Here is a 24000-nt window from a genome sequence, read left to right on the forward strand (position 1 = left end):
TTGCAAGTTAGACAGTTTGCTGGAGTTTATTTGCAACTTTTAAACTACTCTTGCCTCTCCTACCACCTGTCTCATTAAATAGATGTGCAAAGTTTTTGTATGTTCAAAATGAGACCAGGTCAGGAACTATTGTCCATGACAACACAGCTCCCAGACACAGGATATGCAAAGCCTTCAATCATGTTGGCATGCATACTCCTGTCAATGCAGGAATTGATTATCTGCAGGTGAAGTAAGGGTGAGCTTCAGTAATCTATCATATCAAGATGCTGATTCCTTTGCTCTGTATTAACCATATACCAGAAAAAAGTATTGATGTTTGTATACTTAGTTCCAAGAGCCCGATGTAGTGTCATCTTGTGATATATGTGTGCCACACTCTGGTAATGTACACATTCCCCAGATGGACTGCTTATGTACTACAGGGATTTACCCAACTGAGAGGGAGTGCCTTCATGCCTATTTATTGTATTAAGGCTCTGTGCGATTGGTGGGCACAAAGTGGATGAGTAGACAGAAAAGCAGGCTCATTTAATGCCAATATGGGTACCAAAATTACCCCAATTCAGCTTTCTCTGGTTTGACATGAGTAGTGAAGATTTTTGTGGGTTTTCTTTTTGCTACAATTCTGGTTTAGTTATGACTGATGCACCTGCTGTCACGATCCTGTCCTGAGCGTGTCTGGGTTTCAGTCCTGTCTGTGTGTCTTGTTGCGGAGTCTGGGTTTTTGTTCCATGTCTGTGTTCCTAGTCCTGTGTTTTAGTTCTTGTCTTAGTGTTCACTCCTGGTCGGTTTACTTCTGTGTTTTGCCCATGTCTGAGTTCTGTTTTACCTTAGCTTGTTAGTTCATTTGTGATCTGTCCGCTTGTTTATATTACTCTGATGTTTAGTGTTGAGGAACTTGTGTTTTGTCTTTTCCCCCCTCAGTAATCTGCCTGCCTGCTAGTCTCTGTTTTCCTTTCTGTCTCTCCGCCTCGTTAACCCTGATCCCAGTCACCTGTGTTGCTCCTGCCCTGCTCATTAGTCACTGTGTATAAATGTATGGTGTTTCTGTTCATTCCCTGTTCGGTCATTGTCTCATGTCAGTCCTGTCCTGTCGGATATCGCATGTCTGTCCTGTCTGATGTCGTGTTGCTACCCGTTACCTGCTTTTTGGATGATACCAGTTCCTGTTCCCGTGAGTTTTGTCTTGCCTGTTTTGTGAGTTGGATAAATAAACCTTGAACTCCATCTCAGCTCACAAGTGTCTTGCGTTTGGGCTCACTCCTGCTGCACTCACCCAGCGAATGTGACACCTGCATGTCAGGCAGCAACTATCTGGCCTGATTATACTTCTATTGATGTTGACACACATTTCTAAATAGTAGGCAATGTAATATAATACACGTGTAGCTACTGTTGTAATTGTCATTTCCAGGATTCATTGTTTGAATTGCTAGTGCATCAATAGTGACCTTGAAGAATCATGGCAAAATGTTTAAAACTACATTACCAGAGAGAAACAGCAGTCATGGTTTTCACAGAATGAAAGACAGTTTATATAATATGTAATTCTTATATTCTGTTTTCTCTTTCTTTTTCCAGTGTTACAAAAAGATTGTACCCTCTACAGACATTATCAATGAGGTGAATGGTGTCAGAAGGATCTATGAAAATAATGCAACTTGTACCCCTTCACAAAAAGCTGGCCACATGGAGCACACGGTACCATCTCTTAAATGTGATAAACATTCATTCCTGTACAGGAAGAGATGGAAAGTGAATCCATTCAGCCAAAAAAACATGAGACTGCTTCAGGAATTGGCCACGTGTTACATGAATGCAACAATGAGAAGAAATTTATGAAAGATGGCATTGAAAATTCAGAAGCTACAGAGATGAGTTTAGGGCAAAATCATGGAAGGGGTTCTTCTAAATCCATGACAGATGAAGAGGTAGATTCCAACAAAGAAGCAGGTGATGTAATTCATACAGGAGAGCATGATGAAGTGGAATCCAAAGATGGGGAAAACTGGGAAGTGAATGAAAAGCCATGCCAAGATGAAAAAATTATTAATAATGGTGATGATTCAACAAACGAAGAACCAGGTGTAGTCTGCAATGGAAATCTGTTGGAGAATGAGAAGCGGTTATCTAGGGAGGAACCTAAAGCAGTCTCACCAGGCAAGGCTGAAAATATTATTGAAGATGTGGATTGTTGTACAGCACATGAAGGTAAGGTGATTGAAGGTTATCATTATGGAAAAGAAGATGGACTTTGGAAAAGAAGACTGAAAGACAGTTGCGTTTCAGCTATGGAAGGTGAAAGTAATTTGGGTCAACCATTACCTTTGATGTGTGATGGCCCAGACTCTGTAAAGATGGATTGCATCACAGAGTGTAATCACCAAGGACCATTGGAGGAGCAAACACTTCAAGCAGACAATGAAGAAGATGCCTGCAATGATGATCATTTGGAGAGACCCTGTGCAAATGGCAGTGCATTGACAGATGAACATGCCATTTCAGAAAAAGCTCATCACGCTCAAGCAGAAATGGAGCCTATTTATGATGAACATGCAGTTGAGGAAAATTCAGGAAATTACATTTGTTTGGCACATAAGCCACATTATCAGAAGGCAGCATCACCCATTTCTGATGAGAGCACCTCATTGTCTTCTGCAGCTGGGTCTATTCCCCAGACAAATGACAGTGTTGAAACAGGAAGCCAAAACAAAGTAACGGGAAACTTAATTCTAAGTAGTGATGATCTTGAAGATCAGGATTCCAAATCGATTGAGGGAGAGCAAAAGGTTGGTAACACAACTCAAAAGGACCTATTTAATCATCAGTCTCATTCACCTCAATGTGAGGTTATAAACAGATGTGAAGCTGAAGTGGCATTAACTCAAAAAACTGATCTCAAAAGCAACAGAACAAATGAGGTTCTGGAAAAGATCCATAGTGGGGTTGTAATTCCATTTATTGGAATAGATGCCTCTGGAGAGGATACAGTACATCCACATGACCCACACTCGCAAGGCAAGGTTGAAGAAGTTGTTCAAGGCCAGAAGGAAATACTATTCATCAGTGAAACTGTCCTACCCACAGAGGTACATAGTACATCTCAGATGTACAGTAAAAAGGCAGAACTGTCTGCTGGCAAAATATCACTGTCCAAAAAACTTGAAACTCACCAGCCAGAGGTCTTGGGAAGTAAGTCTGATGACCGGTGCCCTACCCCAACTATAGATGAGAACCCATTTGTGTACTTAACTTGTTCTGGCCCTACTGGTAGTAGCACTTCTGCTTTCAGTGGTACTGACACCTGCAAAAACATGACTGAGAAATGTGTTAGCAGAAGCTCAACACCTATAATGGATGAGATGATGATGCCTCTTGAGCGAAAACTTCCCAAACCTCACCGTAGTCTTCACCCTGATCTTGAGCTAAGAACTCTTAGAGTTCTACAATGTATAGACAAGTTCCTCTCCAAATCAAACCACACTGACAAATCCAGCCAGATTGAAACAGCTGATTTGAAACGGTCTCTTGATCAAACCCCTAACACCAGCATCAAGCACATCCCTACTTTCTTAGCCCCAAGCCACACCCCAGCTGACTTTAAGGACAAGAAAATAAACAATACAAAGCCAGCAGCGGTGTCACCTTCTACCTCACAAGAACTGCACACAGAATCATCGGGTCACTTTCCTTCATCACCTTTCTCTAAATTAGAGCAAGTACTTGGTGTTAGGTTGCAGCTAAAGAAAACGGACTTATCACTTCATCAACGCTATATTGGAAGAACAGATGTATTACAGGAGGAGAGCTCTGTAGGACACAGATCCTCTACCTCTACTGAATGTTTGCAAGCTGTTAAAACAAATATTGACCAAGATGAGCATAAAACAACATCACAGACAAATTTAAGTAATGAACCAAATTCATACAGTCAGCGTCCTGTCATGGCTGTAAAACCTTCTAAGAGTGAAGAAATTCAAGCCGATTGCATCTCTAAAGACAGAGAAAATGAAAACTCTGTTATGTCATGTGTATTTAAGATTAAACAACGTAAAACTCCAGTAGTCTCATACACCACACCAGCTTCCATTCTCTTGGAGAAAAAGACTCATGGAAACTCAGACTCAGAAAGTCTCATGGGAAATTCTGAAGGACTAAAAGATAAGCACAAGGCCAGGGAGCTTTCTTCCAAGAGCAGTTGGTTATCAAATGTTAGTGACGGTAAGTCTAACTCAGATAAAGCTAAATTAGTACTTCTAGATCCTTTATATCAACATGAAGGAGGGACATAAACAAATTCAACAAGATTCCTGCAAACAAATCTGCAAAAACTTCCTCTAATTTTGTTAATGGAAACCAAGGTTTCTTGGAAATAGTTTAGTTGAGAGAGTTGGGCAAACAACTAAAGAGAGCATTGAAATGGATCAGGAAGACTTTTTAGGCCCATCAACATCAGTTGCGAGTCACAAAAATGATAGCATAATAAATGACAGTCTCTTTCTGGGACCTCAAAGCTCACTTTCATGTACAGTCTATAACGCCAGTTGGATGAGATCTTATTCTTTAATAGAGCAGCTTTCTCAGAGGTGCCTACAAGATGACCTCACTCTGGCATCAATGGAACAGGAGTGCCTGATCTTCTCCGAACAAATGAAACAGCTTTTGAAAAGGAGTAAGATGGGACCCATCCGCCCACTGAATGCACATGATAAATTGAATTTGTCTTGCTCCAGTCCTGTGACTGTTCACTTTTCCAGTCTAGAAGAGCAGGAGGATTTGGTGGATCACTTGGATGTACCGTCACTTGTTGGACAAAAAATTAAGGTAGACATGTCTGACAGGAAATACCCGACAGACACAACAGAGGAAGAAAAGGCTTTGCATCCTCAAAACCTATCTAAAGGTACCGGCAACCCAATGGAACATGCTGGAGTTTCTGATGTGACTGCAGAATGTGCCAGGCAGTACGAAGCATTGATGAAGGATGTTTGTGCTGTCAAAAAGGTCCCACCTAGACCTAAACACTTAAGAATGGATAGAGGTTACTCAAAGAATGAACCATCCACAAGTAACCATTTTGACTTCTGTGATCAAATGAAGAGAGAGATGGATGAGAGTTTTCGCAGCAATCTGAATTCAGTCGTGAAGAAATCCTGTAAAACGAAGTACAGATTCTACATACTGGTGACGTCAGATGATGCCTTCTTTGAGGAAACCAAGGTAAGACGAGTTTTCAACCAAATTCCAATGCAGATTTTCTATTAACTATTTATTAACTATACTGTTTATAGCCTGCATTCCATAACCAATTAAAGTGATATGCCACCTAAAGTATTTTTTGATAATGTAACACTTACTCAGTGGCCAGGAAAGGAAAATAAGATAGAAATCTGAATTTACAGTCACATGTTTAGTGAAGATAAAGGCAAATGAACAAACATCACATAAGGTGGTAATTTGAACTTGAGTGACTAGCCAAACCAACCACGCAGCAAAATGTAGTGTTTTCACTACATTCTTTCACTTCTCACCCCAGAGCCCCAGTGTTTCTTTTCTGTTCATTTGCTGCAGTAAACTGTTGTTGATTTGTAAAGCAACTGGTAATACATCTCAATACTTCCTGCATGTGCTTCACATGAAATGTGTTTGAATGTTAAGGGAGAAGGCCAATCAGATGCTTCCCTGATAGCATTGCATGATGAATGTGTATAGGCATCTGCCTGTATTTCTCAGCATTGAGGAGTCCATTAATTCTGACCAAATTCCCAACTCCGTTCGCAGAAATGCAGCCCCAAACTACAAGGAATCTTCACCAGGCTTTACTGTTGCCTGCAGACAGTCATTCTTGTACCGCTCTTCAGACATTTGGCAAACAAACTGCCTTCTGCTACAGCCAAATATTTCAAATTTTGATTCAATAGTACAGGCCACCTGCTGCCATTTTTCTGCATCCCAGTTCCTTACCTCGATGTTGGAGGTATATTTTTGGCCTTTTTTGGCCACAATTCTTCCATGAAAGCCACTCCTGATCAGACTTCTCCGGACAGCAGATTGGTGTACCAGGGATTCAGTTAATGATTGTGTTTCAACCTACATATTGAATTGGTGATCATTAGCACGAGTTAGCAAATATAATCTATTAACGTCTATTTTTGAAAAGCATTCTTTCGCTGCTACCATATCCTCCTCATCCAACTACAATCAATCATGAACACACGTTTGTCCTTCACTTATTGCTTATTGAACGAGCCACTAAACAAACATTCACCAGAGAAAAGTTCACTGCTAACTTTAGTTGCAGGCTAGATTGAAAATTAGCTGCTGAGCTGCAGCACATTAAAAAGCATGTAAATGTACTTGCAAATATTAGTTTTGGGTGTTTAGATGCTGGTGTGGTCTTTACACTTCAATACCACTGCTTACAAAACACTGTCTGTCAATGGCTGGTAAGCTTCAGCCCAAGATTGCTTACATTGGCTGTATTCAAAACCGCCTACTACACTATAGTATGTTCTGATTTGTAGTATGTAGTGTGCAGTATGCAAACAAAAGCAAAATCTTCAGTATGCCAAAAATACCCGGATGTTGTACTGATTCGGAAAATATTTCCAAAATGCATTGAATCAGTCTACCTCACTTACTGTGTCCCATAATGCAAAGGGCTAGAACGGTCACGACAACCAGTATTTTTTTAAATGTTATTTAATCAGGTAGTCTCAACAACCGGTCATTGTTGAAATCACAAGGAGGAATGTACTGTCTTTGATAATAAAAAATATAACTCATTAGATTTAAGTTCTGTATGTCGTGTTGTTTTCTTGTTGACAGCTTGCTAAGTAACTTAACTTTAACTTAAGCATTATGGCCTTTTGTGTAGTAGGACAAATTCAGCTAAAATAAAGTTACGTATCTTCCATATGTTCTCCTAACACAAGATTAAATTAGAAAAAAATGTTATTAGTGGTAATTTATTTGTTCTATTGTTTACTTCTGCTCTCCAAAACCAGAAACTGGCAGTATGTAGTACTGCAGACTACAATCACTGGAAGTATGTAGTAGGCGGTTCTGAATACAGCCATTGTCTCTCATTCCTCTGCCTCAGTCTGCCAGGTGCTGTCAATCAAACACAGACATTAACATCCTATGCTGTACCACTGGGACGAAAATGAGCATTTCTGATATTTACAAAAAAAAAAAAAACATAACAGAGAAAACTGCAAACATTTTACTGCTCTTTTTCAAGCCTATGGGGCTTCGTGTTTTCATAACCAAGAAACACATTTTTGGTGGGGTATCATTAACTAAATATTTCCAAGAGGGGTTTAAAAGAGGTTATGACTGACACTCATATATTCCCATATATCAGCTTACAACTTAATCATTTGTCTTTTTTAAAGTAATGTTTTGTTGTTGTTGTTGTTGGTTGATATTAAGAGGTCACTGAGAAGACATTAAGTAGGAATCAAGTGAATGCTGAATTCAGTGATATCATACAGTCCTTTAATAACCCATGTACATACTCCCCAGATATACTATAGCAAGTTAAGAGAAGGACAATTTTTAATGTTAAAGCCTGTTAATGGAAAATGGCTTTTAAAGTTTGGATAATCTCTCCTTGGTCTTCAAAAGGCACAGTTGGAGGCAGAAGGCCATACTGCTGTACAGCCATCTGAGTTCTTCCTGGGTGAGGATAGTTCTTCATCGCTACTCATCATCCTCAGGAATGAAGACATTGCAGAGCACATTTGTGAGGTAATTGATCAGCTGGTGAAAAAGATAAAGACAGGACTTTTGCAGTAAACAATCAGGAATTAATGACTCTGCCGCCTTCTGTCAGGTCCCACATTTGCTCAACCTGAAGAAGTCGCCAGGTGTGCAGTTTGCTGGAATTGACGAACCAGATGATGTTGTGAATCTTACCCATCAGGAGCTCTTCACCAGGGGTGGTTTTATAATGATCGACAGAGCAGCACTGGAGTCCCTCAGCCTTTGTATGTGCACTTTCAACTGAGTACCAGCTTTATTGTTGTTCTCTTTTAATTCATCCCAATTTAACTCATGATGTCTACTTTGTATGAATCTTAAGGCAACATGAAAAAATTGTCAGAAATCTTGCAAGAGCTAAGCAGAACGGGGAAGTGGAAATGGATGTTGCACTACAGAGACAGCCGTCGGCTGAAAGAGAATGCAAGGTAGGATCAATGTTGAAAAATAACTACAGAAAAGCTCTTGTTGCTCACTTCCCTCAATAGCAGGTTACAGGTATTCTAATAGCTGGTCTTTTATGTAAGTTTTGATTTGCTAGCTTTTCCAAAAGCTAAATCACATACACACACGCACAACAACAAAAAATCAATAAAGAACAGGTAATAGAACAAGCCCAACAAAACACATCTATACATAGAAGATCACAAAAGAACAGAAGTACAATAAGACAAAACAAAAACAAAGAAAAAGTGGCAATGAGTAAAGTAAATGAGATGGCACATTTTAATTATTGGCAAAAATTACATTTCAAAATAAATTAGGAATATTTACTATGTTATGTTTATTTCTTTATATACAACATATTACAAAATTGACCAAACTTCATAAAACTTCTTTAGTAATTATTAGTCCTTGTAGAGATTGATAGATTCATAATATATGTCACCAGGTAGTTTAACCAGAAAAGTCAGGCTTTGTCTGACATCCAATTGCAGAGAACGATCCTTGGAAGTGCCACTAAAGCCTGCCAGTGCAAGTCCAAATTCTTGTTTGGGTACACTTCTTGGTAGGAGAGACCTCTCTTCTAACAAGCACAGCTGGAGAGATTTTGGCAATGGTTTATACAACCACCCTCCAAGACTTTTAATTACTTGTTTCCAGAAAGGAGAGACAAAAGAACATTCCCTCATCAAATGAAGTAGCTGCTTCATTTATCTATGAGGCTATTTTTATTAAGTATACTGGTGTATAATATGTGTATAATTTTGTAGTGTGTAAATTTGCCCACTGCATATCTAACAGACCTCCTACCATCAGGCCCTATCTCCATGTATCCTCTCGATCTATTTCCCAGATTTTCACAGTTTGCTATCATTTTATTAAAAACTGATGCTGATGGCACTTTATATAAACCTTTCTGTTAAAATCTTGTCTATCTGAACATTATGTTTGCTCTCCCACATCCAGGTTGAGTGCAGAGGCAAAAGAGAAGAAGCACTTCCTAAACTGGTGCCAAGAAGCTGGAATAGTGGAGGTGCTGCCTTACCATGAGTGTGACCTCACGTCAAGAGATCAGCCTGACTATCTCACATGTTTGGTCCATTTGCAGGTCCAGAATATATCAGCCCGTTACCCTGTTTTTATTACAGGTGAGAAACTACTGCACAAATACATTAATTGTACTTTACATTCAATGAGTCACATGACACTGTGGTTTTTCTTGAAGATGTTGTTTTCATGATTTAATATATAATTAAGCCTGACTGCTTTCATTGCTTAATTGGACTTAATTGGACTTTTTTTTAAATCCCCAAAAGTCACATGCCTTTGGTGTGGGAGATCTGGATAAGATTCCCACTGTGACACATACACCAATGTTTCCCTGAGGAAGACACTTAACATTTAACATATAGATTCAAGTCTCTTTGGAGCGTCAGCTAAATGTGTAAATGCAAATGTGGCTTAACATGTAACCGTTTTAGTTCATGTAGAGTGCAAGGAATGACATGTTTTTCTTATTCTTACAGATACAACAACAGACAGCACATTTGGAAAGAATGGAATTTTAACAATGACTGCAAACTCTTTCCTGACATGTTCTCCAAGCAAAACATTTACAGTCTAACCTGGAAATATTAAGATGGACAAAATTCATTTGTGCTTATTTAAGGTACCCAGCAGTCAGAAACTCACTGAATACGCGGAGAAACCAGTAATTAACCAGTAATGGTGATTTCAAACATACTATATATTATTTTTAGGTTCAGCTCTTTTGTATGCAGTAATCTTAATATTTTTCTTTTTTATTCAGTTAATGAATATAGGGACAAAAATTCCAATATACTGGCAGGTGAATTGTATATACTGTATTTGTATTGTAAATTGTAAACATAAAGATCATTTTTTGTCACATTTTGTATATTTTGTCTTTTCCCTGACAATCCTGACTTTATACAGTTGTAGCACAAGCATTAGTAGTGTTTGTTTAATTATTACTTTTTGTGTTCAAAGTTTTGGTCTCTTTTTAGATAAAAATAATATACTTTTTCCAAGCCTTGCAACAAAGCTAAATTAGGCTGTTCAAAGTGGTGTGTTTTTGACATTTATGTATACTACTGTACACTGTTATGTTAGACAGTGATTCTTAACTCTGAGTGTTAAATTGTTTGAGCAACAAGTTAACATCATCACTAAGTTCTAAACATGTTAAGTTATCATTGCATTCACAATGTTCAGTGCAATGACTGAAAATAAATTTTTTCATAGTTTTCTATATTAACAATCGTCATACTGGTTGAAACATCTGCTCTTCCTGACAACTTACACTACAATGTGTTCACACTTACCACCCTTACAGCAAAAAGACCTACAACATTGTTTACAATGGAAGGATGACGTGCACCCCATCTTGCTGTAAAAGGAATCTTCTCAAATAAGTCTTTACACAACTAAAAAATGAATGTAGGCTTGAATGTAAACTTGGTTTTGGCAAGGAAAATCAAGTTAAACTGTTCTCTATGTGCATGTAGAGGTATTTATTATGTTATGGATCTCCTACCATAATTTATTTTAATCTTGTTTCCTTTCAGCCTTGCAACTCCGCTAAAATTAAAATTGACAGTGAATGAATGAAAACAAGTGAAATCTGACTGGTGTGAGATGTAGTATTCTAAGTAAATAGCCAGGATGTAAATGTATGCACAGTCAAATAATAACAGTGTGTTGGTAAAGTGACACATAAAAGTATGACGAAAGAACTTTATTTAACCAGGAGAGGGCCTCACTGAGAATAAAGATCTCTTCATCAGCACTGTGTCTGGACATGACAGCAGCAGCACAGAAGACAAAATGTGAAGGAGCAAAGTGTTCAGAACGATTCTTAATAAATCAGCAATACCATAATAAAGCATTCAGTGGATCAAATTAAATGGACCATAAAGACTTGGAGATATTCTAAATAAATGTGTGTCCAGCTCTAAGAAAGTTGAGACTTTGGGGCAATTAAGGTTGGCTGGATTTGTATCCGCAACCACCCACTATAGGCAGATTACTTTACCTTCCGTGAAATTATTAATGATTATGAGTGAGACAATAAATTAGATCAATTGATTAATCATTTATCAGGCCAAAGATTTTACGCTTTTAGAAATGCAAGAATGTGTCCAAGTCACTGCCTGCTTGGTATTCTAAAACACCAACAACAGGAAATTAAATTTGACCCAATCGCTTGTCGTTTTTAATCAAAACGTTTAACTATAAATGGGTAGTATTTTTGTCCTAACACTCTGCACTACTTTCATCCTTGAACAGAAGCTGAACTAAACTGTTTCAACTTGTTCAATCAATAAAGTTTTGCGGTGACAGACTCAGAGATCGTCGACTGTTTTCTCCGACTTGTGTGACATAGCAATGAAACGCTAAAACCGAAAGTCGTCGATGTGTTTTGTACGTTAATACTTTTCCCGCGCAAATCGCTGATAAACCCTTTAAATGCCGTCCTTTTCAGCTATGAATACAATGTCTGAACACTATACCGATCCAACAAAATCGTACATACAGTAACTTAGTGGCTACATTTTAAATACTAACGTTACTTTGAGCTCCTGCGCATCGTCAGCCGTTGATGAACCCCTCGAGCACAGCCGAGCGCAGAGACTTGTGCGCATGCGAGATCTAGACTTCGGGGATGGGTCTATCGATGGAAACAAGATGGCGACTCTGGCGAAAGCGCCAACATATTTACTGAAGTAGATGTCCAAAATTAACCGCGGTAGCGGGATTTCTCAAGCCCCTCTGGGGTTCCGTGAAACATGAAGACCGGGAGCATGTTTTGGAATAGGAACTGACCGGGTTTAATACCGTAACAAAGTCAGCGAGATGTGCGAGAGCTATGCCCGCTCGCTGCTGCGTGTTTCGGTGGCGCAGATCTGCCAGGCTCTGGGCTGGGATGCGGTTCAGCTCACTGCGTGCGATCTGCTGTCCGATGTGCTGCATCGATATATCCAGCAGTTGGCCAGGGCCTGCCATCGGTACTCTGAGCTCTGTAAGTGCTTCGTGTGCTACCCCGATTACTTTTTTAGCCCATAAACCTGAAGTAGTCGATCACGTTGTTGTTGACTACCTCTGTAGCTGGCGCCCCCTAGAAAAGGTTGATGTGTCAAAAAGTACAGTAACGTCAGTTACAGAGCTAAGCAGCGTCCCTGTATTGTTATAATTGTGTCTGTGATGCTTTCCAGCGTCTGGTCAACACATTGTACATAGTATATGTCACATGCATTAGCACCTAAGCACTATAAAAAGATCAGTCTATCAATCTGAAACCTGTTGACTTTAGGCTGAGTGTTGATGCAGCATCAGTCAGAGCACCTCCTTGTATGTGCAGCACAAGCATTAGTATGTAGTCAAACTGCTGACCTGTAATCAACGCTGACAGTATACTTTAGTGAACAAGAGGCAGTCAAAGTATGTGCTGAGGTTTAATGGCTTGTTTTGATGCTGCAATTTAGATGGAAGAACAGATCCAGTCCTGGATGATGTCAGCCAGGCCTTCAGGCTGCTTGGAGTGAGTCTGAGTGAACTGGAGGACTATGTCCACAACCTGGAGCCTGTGGCCTTCACCCATCAAACGCCACTCTTTCCTGTTAGCAAAAACAATGTTCTGCAGTTTCCCCAGCCTGGAGCTCGAGATGCAGAGGAAAGGAAGGATTACATTCCAGACTACATGCCACCCCTGGTCTCCTTACAAGAAGGTCAGTGCATACAATTGCTATATGAACATCTGTGTGCGTGTTTAGCCAGTGTTTCCCAGAGGTCGATATTCTATAGTTTAAATGTCTCAACTAATCCACAGTTGAATATACATAATACAAATATGCACTCACTTGCCAGTATTTGGGTTTATCTAGCTATAACTAATGCAGCCCAAAACAGCCCTGCAATTTATACTGTGTTGCTATGATGCTTATAATTTATTGCTTTTTGTTGGTTTGTTTTTTCCAGTATTTTATCATCTACATTTATATCACTGAGGATGGACTACACATTAGAAACACCTCTCAGATTAACACAGAACAGCTCAGTAGCACCACAAACTACTACACCCAATCCCCCCCCACCCCCCCCCCGTTTTTTTCCGGTGGGTGGGTGGGCATTATTATTATATTCCAAGATCACTCAATCATGACTGGACCAAAATATTCACGAGACGCAGTTGGAGGAAAATAAAATTGGTAGAAGTGTAATATTTACAAAATATTGGCCTACAGCTTGCACTAACTTTACTACAGTGATTTCGACATATACTTTACTTGAACGGGCAGGCCAGGTATATTAGCACCTGCCAAAGTATATTTGCCGACCATTTTAGCATTTTGCAGGGAAACACAGAGAAAGAGATGTTAATTTGATATTATATTAAGTGGACATTTTACTTTCGGTTTCCATATACATGCGGCGCAGATGAAAACAAAGTCACGCGGCAATTTAGTAAATACGGTGACTTTATGAAATGTACTGCTGATGGAGCGGGAGTGTCGCGGTTCTGTCTCTCGGATCCCCGACACGACACTGTGGACTTCAGTGTCGCGGTTTCCATCTCAGTTTCATAACCGTTATAGCCCCTACAAACTACATCCTACAAAATTATCATAAAGTTGAGTCAACATATCTCGTTAAAATTTTATCCTTCATGAAGGTAGGATTGTATTAGACTGCGGTTCTAGTTTTAACTTAGGCTTACCTAATAAACTGGCAACTGAGTATAAAACTATATCTTTGGGCCATTATAATAACCATGTATATGTTTTAAAACCAGTGTTGTTGTGGGAATCTTTAGAGATGAATTGAAACTCAACTCATTTTATGTCTCTTTCCTCTCTAGAAGAGGAGGAGGAGGAAGTCCTTCCTGACATGGGCACCTCAGCTGAAGCTATGCAGGTGCCACTGGAAGAGGATGAGGAGGACATGGACGATGACGAGACGGTCAACGATGAGAACCACCCGCTGAAGAGGCACCTGGACAGTCCTGATGCAGCTATGGGCATGATGCCTACCTCCAAGAGACCACGCATGTACCCTGGCCTCAGCCCAGAATGGGGGGGTTGAGCCCAGGGAGCCCCTTACCTCTCTTAACCCTCAACGTGTTCCTCCAGGCATGCTGCCTTCTCATGATAGCCTTGACCCCATGTCACCTGAAACACCTTCTGGAGCCCTGGCTCCCTTCAGACCTCAGCCAGTAGTACCAAAACACTCTGATCAAAAGGGCCTCACCACTCCAGGAAGAAAGCCTAAGGTTTCATCCCCTGGCAGACAACGGACTAAGTCCCCTAAAGGGGTCATTCCTGTTCCGGTGGGTGGTAGTCCCATCCATTCTCCAAAACCGTCTAAGGAAAGAAAGAAATCCCCAGGGAGGACGAAGAGTCCTAAAAGCCCCAAGAGCCCAAAGATGGTTTCAGCTAAAGCATCCCAACCCCAGAGCAAGACAGAAGGTGTGCATAAGCTACCGCTGTCTGCACTGAGTGAGAGGATGGGCAAAGAAAACATCCATATGCGTCTGAATATAGAGGACAGGGAGTTATCTGAGGGCCCCTTCAAGAAACTAGAGCCTGATAATACAGCCATTGATGACTCCATTGATGCTGTGATTGCTAGAGCATGTGCTGAGCGGGAGCCTGATCCTTTTGCTTTCTCCTCGGGCTCTGATTCAGATAGCAATGGATTCTCCAGCCCCAGGAGGCTGACCATCATGGAGCCGTCTACGCCTAAAGTCCTGATTGGGCCCGGCAACTCTGTAAAAGATACATCGACACCACTTCACCTACATGCACATGCAGGCCTAGGAAACTGGACTATGGATGACTCAATCAATGAGGTGATCCGAAAGGTCAACCAGGGGGGTCCGTCCGCACCCCCACCAAACCAAGGCGAATATGTGTCCTCTGGATCAGCCTCACCGCCTACTCCTGAACCTCTGCTCAAGGTGTTTGAGGAGAAGAACAAGATGGCATCATCAGTAGATGTCAAGAAAAAGCTGAAGAAGGAGCTCAAAACTAAAATGAAGAAAAAGGAGAAAGACAAGCCAAAAGACAAGGACCGGGAAAAGGAAAAGGGCAAGCTGAAAGAGAAGAACAAGGAGAAGAACCGGGATAAAAACAAGGACTTTTCCAAGGATGGCAAGATGCCTTGGAAGGAGTTTGGAATGAAGGATGATGACCTTTTTCTTCAGCGAGACTATACTCTGCCTGAGGGCTCCATCAAGATAAAAACCAGAGATGGAGATGGCCCTAAGAAGGAGAAGGAGAAACACAAAGACAAAAAAAAGGATAAAGAAAAAAGTAAAAAGGACAAAGATAAGAGGGACAAGGGTAAGGACAGGAACAAGGAGGACAGGCAGAAACAATCTGCATTAGCCCCCTTTGCTCTGAGTGAGGTCCCACCACTGTTCAGCCCCTCTTCCTGCCTGCGCATACCCTCCATGCTTCCTCCTTTGGCCCCGATCCTCCAGGACAAGGACATAAAGAGCAAGGAAAAGGACAAGAAAAAAGACAAGAAGGAGAAGAAGAAAAAGAAAGACAAGGAGAAGGATAAGGAGCGAGAGAAGGCCAAAGAAAAGGAGAGGGAGAAAGAAGAGAAGAGAAAAGAAAAGGAGAGGGAAAAGGAAAAACGGGAAAAGGAGAAGGAAAAAGAAAAAGAGAGAATTCGATTGGAGAAGGTAAAACGTCTTGTGCGGTGTGTCATTATGTTTCTGTGTTTGAGTGACACTGAAATTTACCTTGTACTTCCTGATCCCTCAGGTGAAAGTAGAAACTCCTGCAGCTTTACCATCTCCAGTCATCCCCAGACTGACACTCAGGGTGGGAGCAGGCCAGGACAAAATGTAAGCATTGAATGGATGTCTCTGGTGATATTTCTGGTAATGTTCCTTCCAACACCTCTTTGCATGTTACTGGAGGTTGTCGTTTTCTTGCAACATAAAAAAAAAGGATGTTTGTTTCTGCAGCAATATTATCATGACACATAGTACTAGAGCTATAATTATTATTATAGCAGTATTGAAAACCGTCAAGTACCTTAAGCTTGCATCAAATGTCTGGTCAGATTCACAGTCTTATTTTTTATATGATAGTTGAATGATGATGATTTAAATCTTTTAAGACTACTTAATTAGGCAAAGTTATTTTACTTAACATGTGAAAATATTTGGCTTCTTAAGTGACGTGAAAAAAGTTTGTATTACTCTAAGTTTTTAAAGAAAGTACTGTTTTGGTATCTGTACTAAAACGCAAGTATGGTATTGCTACTAAGGCCCCATCCACACTACTCTGTTTTAGTTTACAAACGTTTTGGAGTTGATCTCCGTCTACATTAAAACGAAAACTGAAAACGCACAGCTAGGCAGACGGTCTGTTCCGTAGTTACAAAAGATTTGTCGAAAGAATAAATAGATACATTGCATTACAGCATCAGACCATTTTTTTTTTTTGTTGTTGCATGAATCAATAACAAGCTGCGACTGTTACTGAATGTAACACGGGAGTGTGGCGGCAGAAAACAGACTGGGAGTTGTTGCAAAGTAAACGCCGACATGCACAGTGTCCGTGTAGGCAGATGAGTGTTATTTGCACGGTACAGAATATTTTAATAAAAATATCATGTCAAAAACCTGGTCAGCAGCATCGTGTTTCTGCTTTACAAGACCCAGTCAGAGAGCCGAGCGTGAGCGGCTGCGTCATTGTTTCTAAAGTCCTTGGCCCGTCTTCACTAAAACGCCCCCGGTTTTTGATATGCAAAACGGGTCAGCAGCTTTTCCAAACTTCTCCGTTTTAGGTCTTCGTTTTCGTTGTTGTAGTCTGGACGGGAGGTGCAACCATAGCAAAAGGTCTCCGTTTTAATTCGAAAACGCAGTAGTGTCGATGGGGCCTAATATAGAAGAATTGCAAATATGTAACTGTGTTTAAGCAGGTGAGTCTTACTGAGATTGAGACCTGAGTAAATGTAAAAAAAATAATACACTATACTGAAGAACAAAAATATACATTAGAATATAAGAAAGAACTGTACAAAGCAGTACACTAAATGAACAAATTAATTAATAATAGAAATGACCAAGAATAGACATCACTCAGCTAAAACTAAAATTTAACTAAGAGTTTAAACACGTGTTCCTAAAATGGCCCAAGGATACCATGCTGTTTACTACATTACTACATATTTAAGTAGTTAAAATGATTCTGACATGTATTGATATTCTTTACATTATGTAGTTAACATAGAGATAGTAAAGTCTTCTATTTGTGGTAACTTGTATTTGTCTCTGTCCATTGCCAGTGTTATCAGCAAGGTAGTTCCAAATTCAGAGCCCAAGACGCCAGTACCCAAGACCCCCGCTGCCAAGTCTGGACCTGGGAACCGACCTCGGACGCCCCCACCGCCTCCAATACTCTCCCCAGTGGCACCCATTCTGCCCCCACCTGCCTCGCCTCTTCCACAAGCTCCTGCCCCTTCATCGTTGCTGTCCCCTGCCTCTGTGCTCTCTCCAGCCTTCAAAACACCAGTCCGCAGCGTAGTAACTGAGACTGTCAGTACCTACGTGGTGAGTATTCATACTCACCACTTTTGTTTATTGATATTTGATGCATATGACAATAGTATTTTCATAAAGTGTGGTTTATTTTCTTACGAATAAAAAGTGCATGCAATGTGTTTTTCAGTCTAGGTGGACAGTAAATGAATTAAACCTATGATAAAAAGGGCTACATGTCTATTAATGTAATTTTTGCCCCCTTTTCACTAATCAGCATTGTTTCTGTAATAGCTATTTTGTCTTTCATAGCGGAGTGTTGCTTATGCTTTCTGCCATGTGTATTTACTCAAGATCCGAGACGAATGGGGAAACCAGATCTGGATATGTCCTGGATGCAACAAAGCTGATGATGGCAGTCCTATGATAGGATGTGATGACTGTGATGATTGGTATCATTGGTAAGAGAATTGTTTTTTTTTCTGGCCTAATGAACCTTCATACTATGATTTGCTTTTATATAGAGAGCCTAAGACCTTCCCCTTCTGGTGGACTACCATAGCAGCTTATTCCGGATATAATATGTACGGCAAGAGACCACAGATGTTTTGATCCCATTTGAGTTGTGCCCTGTATTACACATTACTGTTTTACGATAAACTGCGACTTTCTTGACAGACAGAATTATATTTTAAATTGACAAACATATGTGTAATTCAGGGCACAATTTAAATGGGATAATGCCTCTCGTTGTTGACTCCCGTACATTTTTTTTCTGAAATAAGGGCCCGTGGAGAAGAAGGAAAGGACTTAGGCTCTCTATAGGATTATACTTTTGCATAGTTGATAATTCAGCACCAATTGTTTCCATCATGTCACATCTTGTGATCTGTGTTTGTGCCTGTTTGTGCTAGTTGGTGAAAATGTGGGTTGTAATTGTACACTGAAATTCGTGGTTTGGTACATTTTACGTACAACAGTGAAAACAATAGAAACTCAGATAAACATATTTTTGTCATTTTAAAAAGAATTAAAAAAAACAATTAGCCATTGAAACATTGGCAAATAGTCGGTCAATATATCAGTATTGCACAATTCTTATTACAAGACTCAAATGTGCATATTTACAGATATACAGTAGATGGTGAAAAAAAGTTAAAGATCAGTTTTTATTTATAACAAGCTTAAATCAATTAGAAACAGCAGTATGCGTAGTTTAAAGTTTCTTAACATGCAGTGTGATGTTTTTTGTTTAATATTATACTCTGGAAGTCCATGAGTAATTCCTAGATGTCTGCAGCTTGTTTTTGACTGGATTGCACATGTAAAGAAACATTTGCAGTGAAGCTCAAGCTCTGTAATAGACAAATTCGGGTGATGGTGGTGCCAATTGTCATGTCACCAAACTTAATTCAATACACAGTTTCTGTCCATTCAACTCTTTCACCAGTGTCATTGTATCTTACTGGGAAACTAAAGCATGCTTCTAAATGATAGATGGAAATTACATCAGCTCTGGTTTCTCATTTGTCATTTCACATCAGTTGTCCCACTTTCAAAGCTTCCACACACCTTAAGACATGAACCTAATTTGACAGTATCAGGCTTATTTATGTATCTGTTTGTTTATTTTAGTCCAATATATTTATTGGGTTAGAAAAAATACATAATAGAGTATAAAAAGCAATGCAGATCCATACACACACACACACACACACACACATCAAAAACTAAGAATTAAAAAATGATTTTAAAAACCTTTTATGGTTCATTATACAGTCATACACAGGTTAGCATCCCCTTATTTTCAGAAAATCTGTAGGTGGTCTTTAGCGGCGTACATCAGTGTTTTTATAGATTTATTTGAATGTAAATGTTTTACTAACGGCATACCGAACTGAAGAAATAAATAAGAAAATAGCTGCATCCTAAGCATCTTTGCACTAACATGAACTCTATTCTTGTCCTCTCTGCTCAGGCCTTGTGTTGGGATCCTTACAGCCCCTCCCGAGGACCAGCAGTGGTTCTGTGTTAAATGTTCCAGCAAGAAGAAGGACAAAAACACAAGAAAAGGAAACACAAACTGCATTGAGAACTATGCAAAAAGCACATATTTTGGACTTTTTTGCCACATCACTCGTGGCACTGCTGTAAAATAAAAAAAGAAAGTTTAACATTGTGGCTGATGCTAACATCGGATGATTTTTTTAATGATGTCAGCCACGATGGGTGGTGAGTTGGTAAGAAAAAAGGCTTTAACCAGCACATATCCAGCCTTAGTTCTCATGTGGTTTTCCCTTTTTCACCTGTAAAGTGTTTGCTTGTTGTTTCGGATGTCCAGTCGAAGGAGATCATGACAATTATGTTTGTATAAGGAGACCACGACTTTGTCTAAGATGAGAGCTCAACAAAGCAGAGAACAACTAACATCCATCGTCTTTACTTTTGTTTCCTTCGTGTTGTCACAAGAGGAATGACCTGCAAGTCAAACCTGTCCCCAGTTTTCTGCAGTATCATTGAAATGTCATGTATATAATGATGATGGCATCAGGTGTGTATAAATGTGTCAATACCAACATCCAAGCCAAGTGCATTTTGTTCTTAGGATTCCGATTTGTTAAATCCATTTTCAGATATTGGTTTTTAATGATTTCCTGTAATTTCTGTACATTTTTTAAATTTAAAGTTTGTATTTTTATTTTTTCTTCATATGGATTTGTCTTGGAGTTATACTGTAGCTGTGCTTGTAATGTAATTAATTTCGCTGATATTTCAATATTAAAGATGAACGGTCTGTGTACTCACAGACTTTAAGACGTAAATCTCATTACCATCAAAACTGTACTTACATTTTCTGTCATTCTTATTTAATTTTCAACCTGGACAGTCTATGTTTACCCTCTTTTTTCCCCCTCCCCAGTAGCTGTTTGTTTACATTTGCTTACATATAGAATAGAGTGGAAATTTTTTTAACAAACTGAGTTTCTGATGTTGAATTTTGTTCCTGCTCATTTCTCACTGGATGACAAAACCACAAACGAAGCAGTGTGCAGTTGGTTACAGATGAAGTTCCAAATCCTGTCTTGCAGCAGTCTGTGCAATGCATTAGCCTAGATTTGGGGGCTATTCAGCTGAGTTGTCGTGCAGCACTTCACCTACATAAGCTATGTAGGAGAATGCTTGGCAGTCACATTGCACAGAGTGGCTTGTCTAAAAAATTGATTGTGGATTGTGGGGAACTGATTTCTTGTACCTAAAAATGTCTCCTGTGCCGTTTGCAGCTGAGTTGTTTTTTGCTCTCCCCTCAGTGACCACACGGTGTCATTCTTCATGCACAGACACTGCCACTCATGCCGTGTATAGTGGCAACAGCAGGCTCACAAAAAAAACGTGTTCCACCATATTATGAATGTAAGAAATGTTAACAGGTGTCCCTCTGTTGATGCGTTTAGAATCTTTAGCTTGCTAGGCATGCCTTTAAGTAAAACCAGCTCCAGTAGTGCTCTCCTTCATGAGAGAATCTGTAGAGAGACTGTAAACATGATTTACAGTCGCTCAGAAGCTATTAAGACTTCTTAATTAAGATTTCTATAGAAAAGAATTCACTGTGAGATAGTAAAGCATGTCTCCCCAGTCAATAGACTTCTTATTTTTATGGTGCAGGTTTTGCGTGTCCAACTTTTTCCGTTCTCAGAAGTAAAATGTCAACTGTTATATCTATAGCAGAAGGTTTTATTATCAGTCAAGCTTGACTGTACATACTAGATGTTTATCAGATTCACTGTGCTTCTGTTTATTTCTGGGAACATTAGCAGACCAGTGTTGGCTGACCTCAGACATCTAGTTGGCTCATATTACACAATATCAGAAATTTATTTTTGTGAAAACCTTTAATGCTTTCTGATCATTAGATGTACTCAATCTTTGAACTGAGTTTAAGAGTTTAATTTTCAGAGAGCACTTAGGCAAACCTAAGAAAAGGCCATTAAAGTCGTTCAACCTACTGTGGGTAAAGGCATGGTTTAGTTTGATTGAATCTTGTTCAGACATTAATTCTCTAATTCTGCTATATTTGTTTTTGGTGGTGACTTTTGACTTGATTTCTGTTTAAAGATAGGTCAGACTCAATGGCTACACCAGGATTCTTTTCAGTCTTTCTGCTTTGCTGCAAGCATTTATTATTTCAGTTTTACCCTCATTTAATTGAAGGAAACTGTGGCACACCCAATCACTGACTTATTCAATACCCTTATTTGGTGAGTACAGTCACAGAGACAACATCCTAGTTAATAAATATGATTAAACCTCAGGCTCTAAGACACCTTCGTTAGATATGGCTGCTTGATATGATATGCACAAAAAAGCACGTGACTCCTTAACTCTTTTAAAATGTCAGATATTCATTTTACGTATTCACCTCTCTCTATGAGCGGGTTGCGCCCATAGATGGATGGAAATGTCTTTCGATAACACTAATTCAAAGAGGAAGTGGAAAAAATGATGTGTGCCTAAAATAAAGGGGAAGTAAAAGGACTTCTGCCCATGCAAAACAAGCTGACATTTCAATGTGGTGTATAGCTTTTTATCATATGAAATGCATTCACTCATGCAAGCCCACATGAACAGGGGGAAATACAGTACGTTACAGATGTAATCAAGCAAGATCAATTATTTGCAAAAAACCTACATATGAATTAAAGTGTCAGTAAGGTCAAAGATAGCAGAGCTGGCTGGCTGTGGGCCTCTTGCTGTCGCTCTCCCTCTTCAATCACACATGCTGGTGTCAGGTCTCATGTTGCTAGCATCTGCTGGATCATAAGTTACTGCCCAGTGCCTGTAAAGATGGAACTCCAGTATGTCTGACATAAAAAGTATTCAGTCTTTATTTCTTATTAGGGTTGCTGTCCAGATGCATCTACATCGCCTCATAAACATGATATAATGTCCCATTCGCTGGGTGCGCAGAGCAGGGGAGAGCCCAAATGCATGACACAGAGAGCAGAGGTCTAGTTCCAGAGTATTTAATACGGGGCTATACAGACAGACAGACAGACATAAACAAAAACTCATGGGTACAGGTAACTGGTACATCCAAAAACAGAACAGGTAAGTAGCAACTTGCAGAACATACAATAACCAACTGCACATACATGCAACAATGACCGGACAGGGAAAGAACAGAAACACCAAACATTTATACACAGGGACTAACGAGCAGGGCGGGAGCAACACAGGTGACTGGGATCAGGGTTAACGAGGCAGAGAGACAGAAGGGAAAAACAGAGAGACTGGATGGCAGGCAGATTACTGGAGGTGAGCAGACATAACACAAGTACTGAACACTAAACATATCAAAGTAAGATGTAACAGATCAGAATAATAAAATAACAAACTAATCCAGACACAAGCAGACAGAATACGAATACACTAATAACAAGGAACACAGACTGAAGCAAAGATAAAACAAAACTCAGAGCAGACATGGGCAAAACAACACAGAAGTACACAGACCAGGAGTAAACTTAAGACATGAACTAAGGTACAGGACTAAGAACTAAGACACCAAACTTGGAACTAGGATACGAGACAAGGCAGATACGAAGTAACTTAAAGATGTGGATGAATGAAATAATGAAGGCTACACAGAGACTAAAGCAAAATTATCAAAATCAGATTAATTAATGAAACTGGCGGAGAGCATAAATTGACATCTAACAAACAGATAGAACCTAAGCATGATGGTAGAGATCTAACACAAGAGGGACAGGAACAGAACTAAACAAGTACTAAAGGCAGACATTGAGATAACAGGACAGATCAGAACCACCACACAGAACAAGCAGAAGACTGGATACAAGACCACAGACAGGACTGAAACCCAGACACAGAGAACCCAAAATCAAAACACAGAGAAGGCATGGCCAAAATAATATAACCCAGACATGCTGAGGACAGGATCGTGACATATAATGCCGCTGTAGTACAGAATGCACTGCTTGTTTATATAAACAGGTTTCAAATTCATTTCACTTCTTCAATTTTAAAAACTCACCGCGTTAGCACACGCGACAGAACACAATGTGCACCGAGCTGGAACAGTTTCAGTTTTAACCCATAAAAAGACAGACAGTATTTGTTGTGCAATCAGTCTCAGAGGAGCCCAAAACTGGTAAAAAGGGAAAGCTGATGAGTGTTTTCACTCATCATGAGACCACCTGCAGTTCTGTAAACATGTGCTGCTATTTGACTTATTACATGCCAGGCATGAGTGC

At 39.8% G+C, this 24000-nt stretch overlaps 2 protein-coding genes across 2 annotated transcripts; both read left to right on the plus strand.

Moving 5' to 3' along the window:
- The first annotated feature begins 4291 nt into the window (after positions 1–4291).
- LOC119893688 (protein TASOR-like) lies at positions 4292–10230 on the plus strand. The gene is made up of 6 exons (XM_038706006.1): positions 4292–5223; positions 7633–7755; positions 7841–7994; positions 8090–8195; positions 9178–9359; positions 9738–10230. The coding sequence occupies exons 1-6, from the start codon at positions 4423–4425 to the stop codon at positions 9833–9835; spliced, it is 1464 nt and encodes a 487-aa protein (XP_038561934.1). The 5' UTR covers positions 4292–4422; the 3' UTR covers positions 9836–10230.
- Positions 10231–11875: 1645 nt separating this feature from the next.
- LOC119893668 (transcription initiation factor TFIID subunit 3-like) lies at positions 11876–20572 on the plus strand. Its single transcript, XM_038705970.1, is given in 9 exon segments — positions 11876–12253; positions 12717–12959; positions 14090–14306; positions 14308–15919; positions 16002–16084; positions 17536–17800; positions 18083–18189; positions 19707–19783; positions 19786–20572. Coding segments are annotated over 9 exon segments (2805 nt in total). The 5' UTR covers positions 11876–12087; the 3' UTR covers positions 19821–20572.
- The last annotated feature ends 3428 nt before the right edge of the window (positions 20573–24000 follow it).

Source organism: Micropterus salmoides, unplaced genomic scaffold, assembly GCF_014851395.1.
Source record: "Micropterus salmoides isolate LMB-PRFRI ecotype aquatic unplaced genomic scaffold, ASM1485139v1 Ms_hic_scaffold_8, whole genome shotgun sequence".
In the NCBI taxonomy this organism is placed as follows: domain Eukaryota; kingdom Metazoa; phylum Chordata; class Actinopteri; order Centrarchiformes; family Centrarchidae; genus Micropterus; species Micropterus salmoides.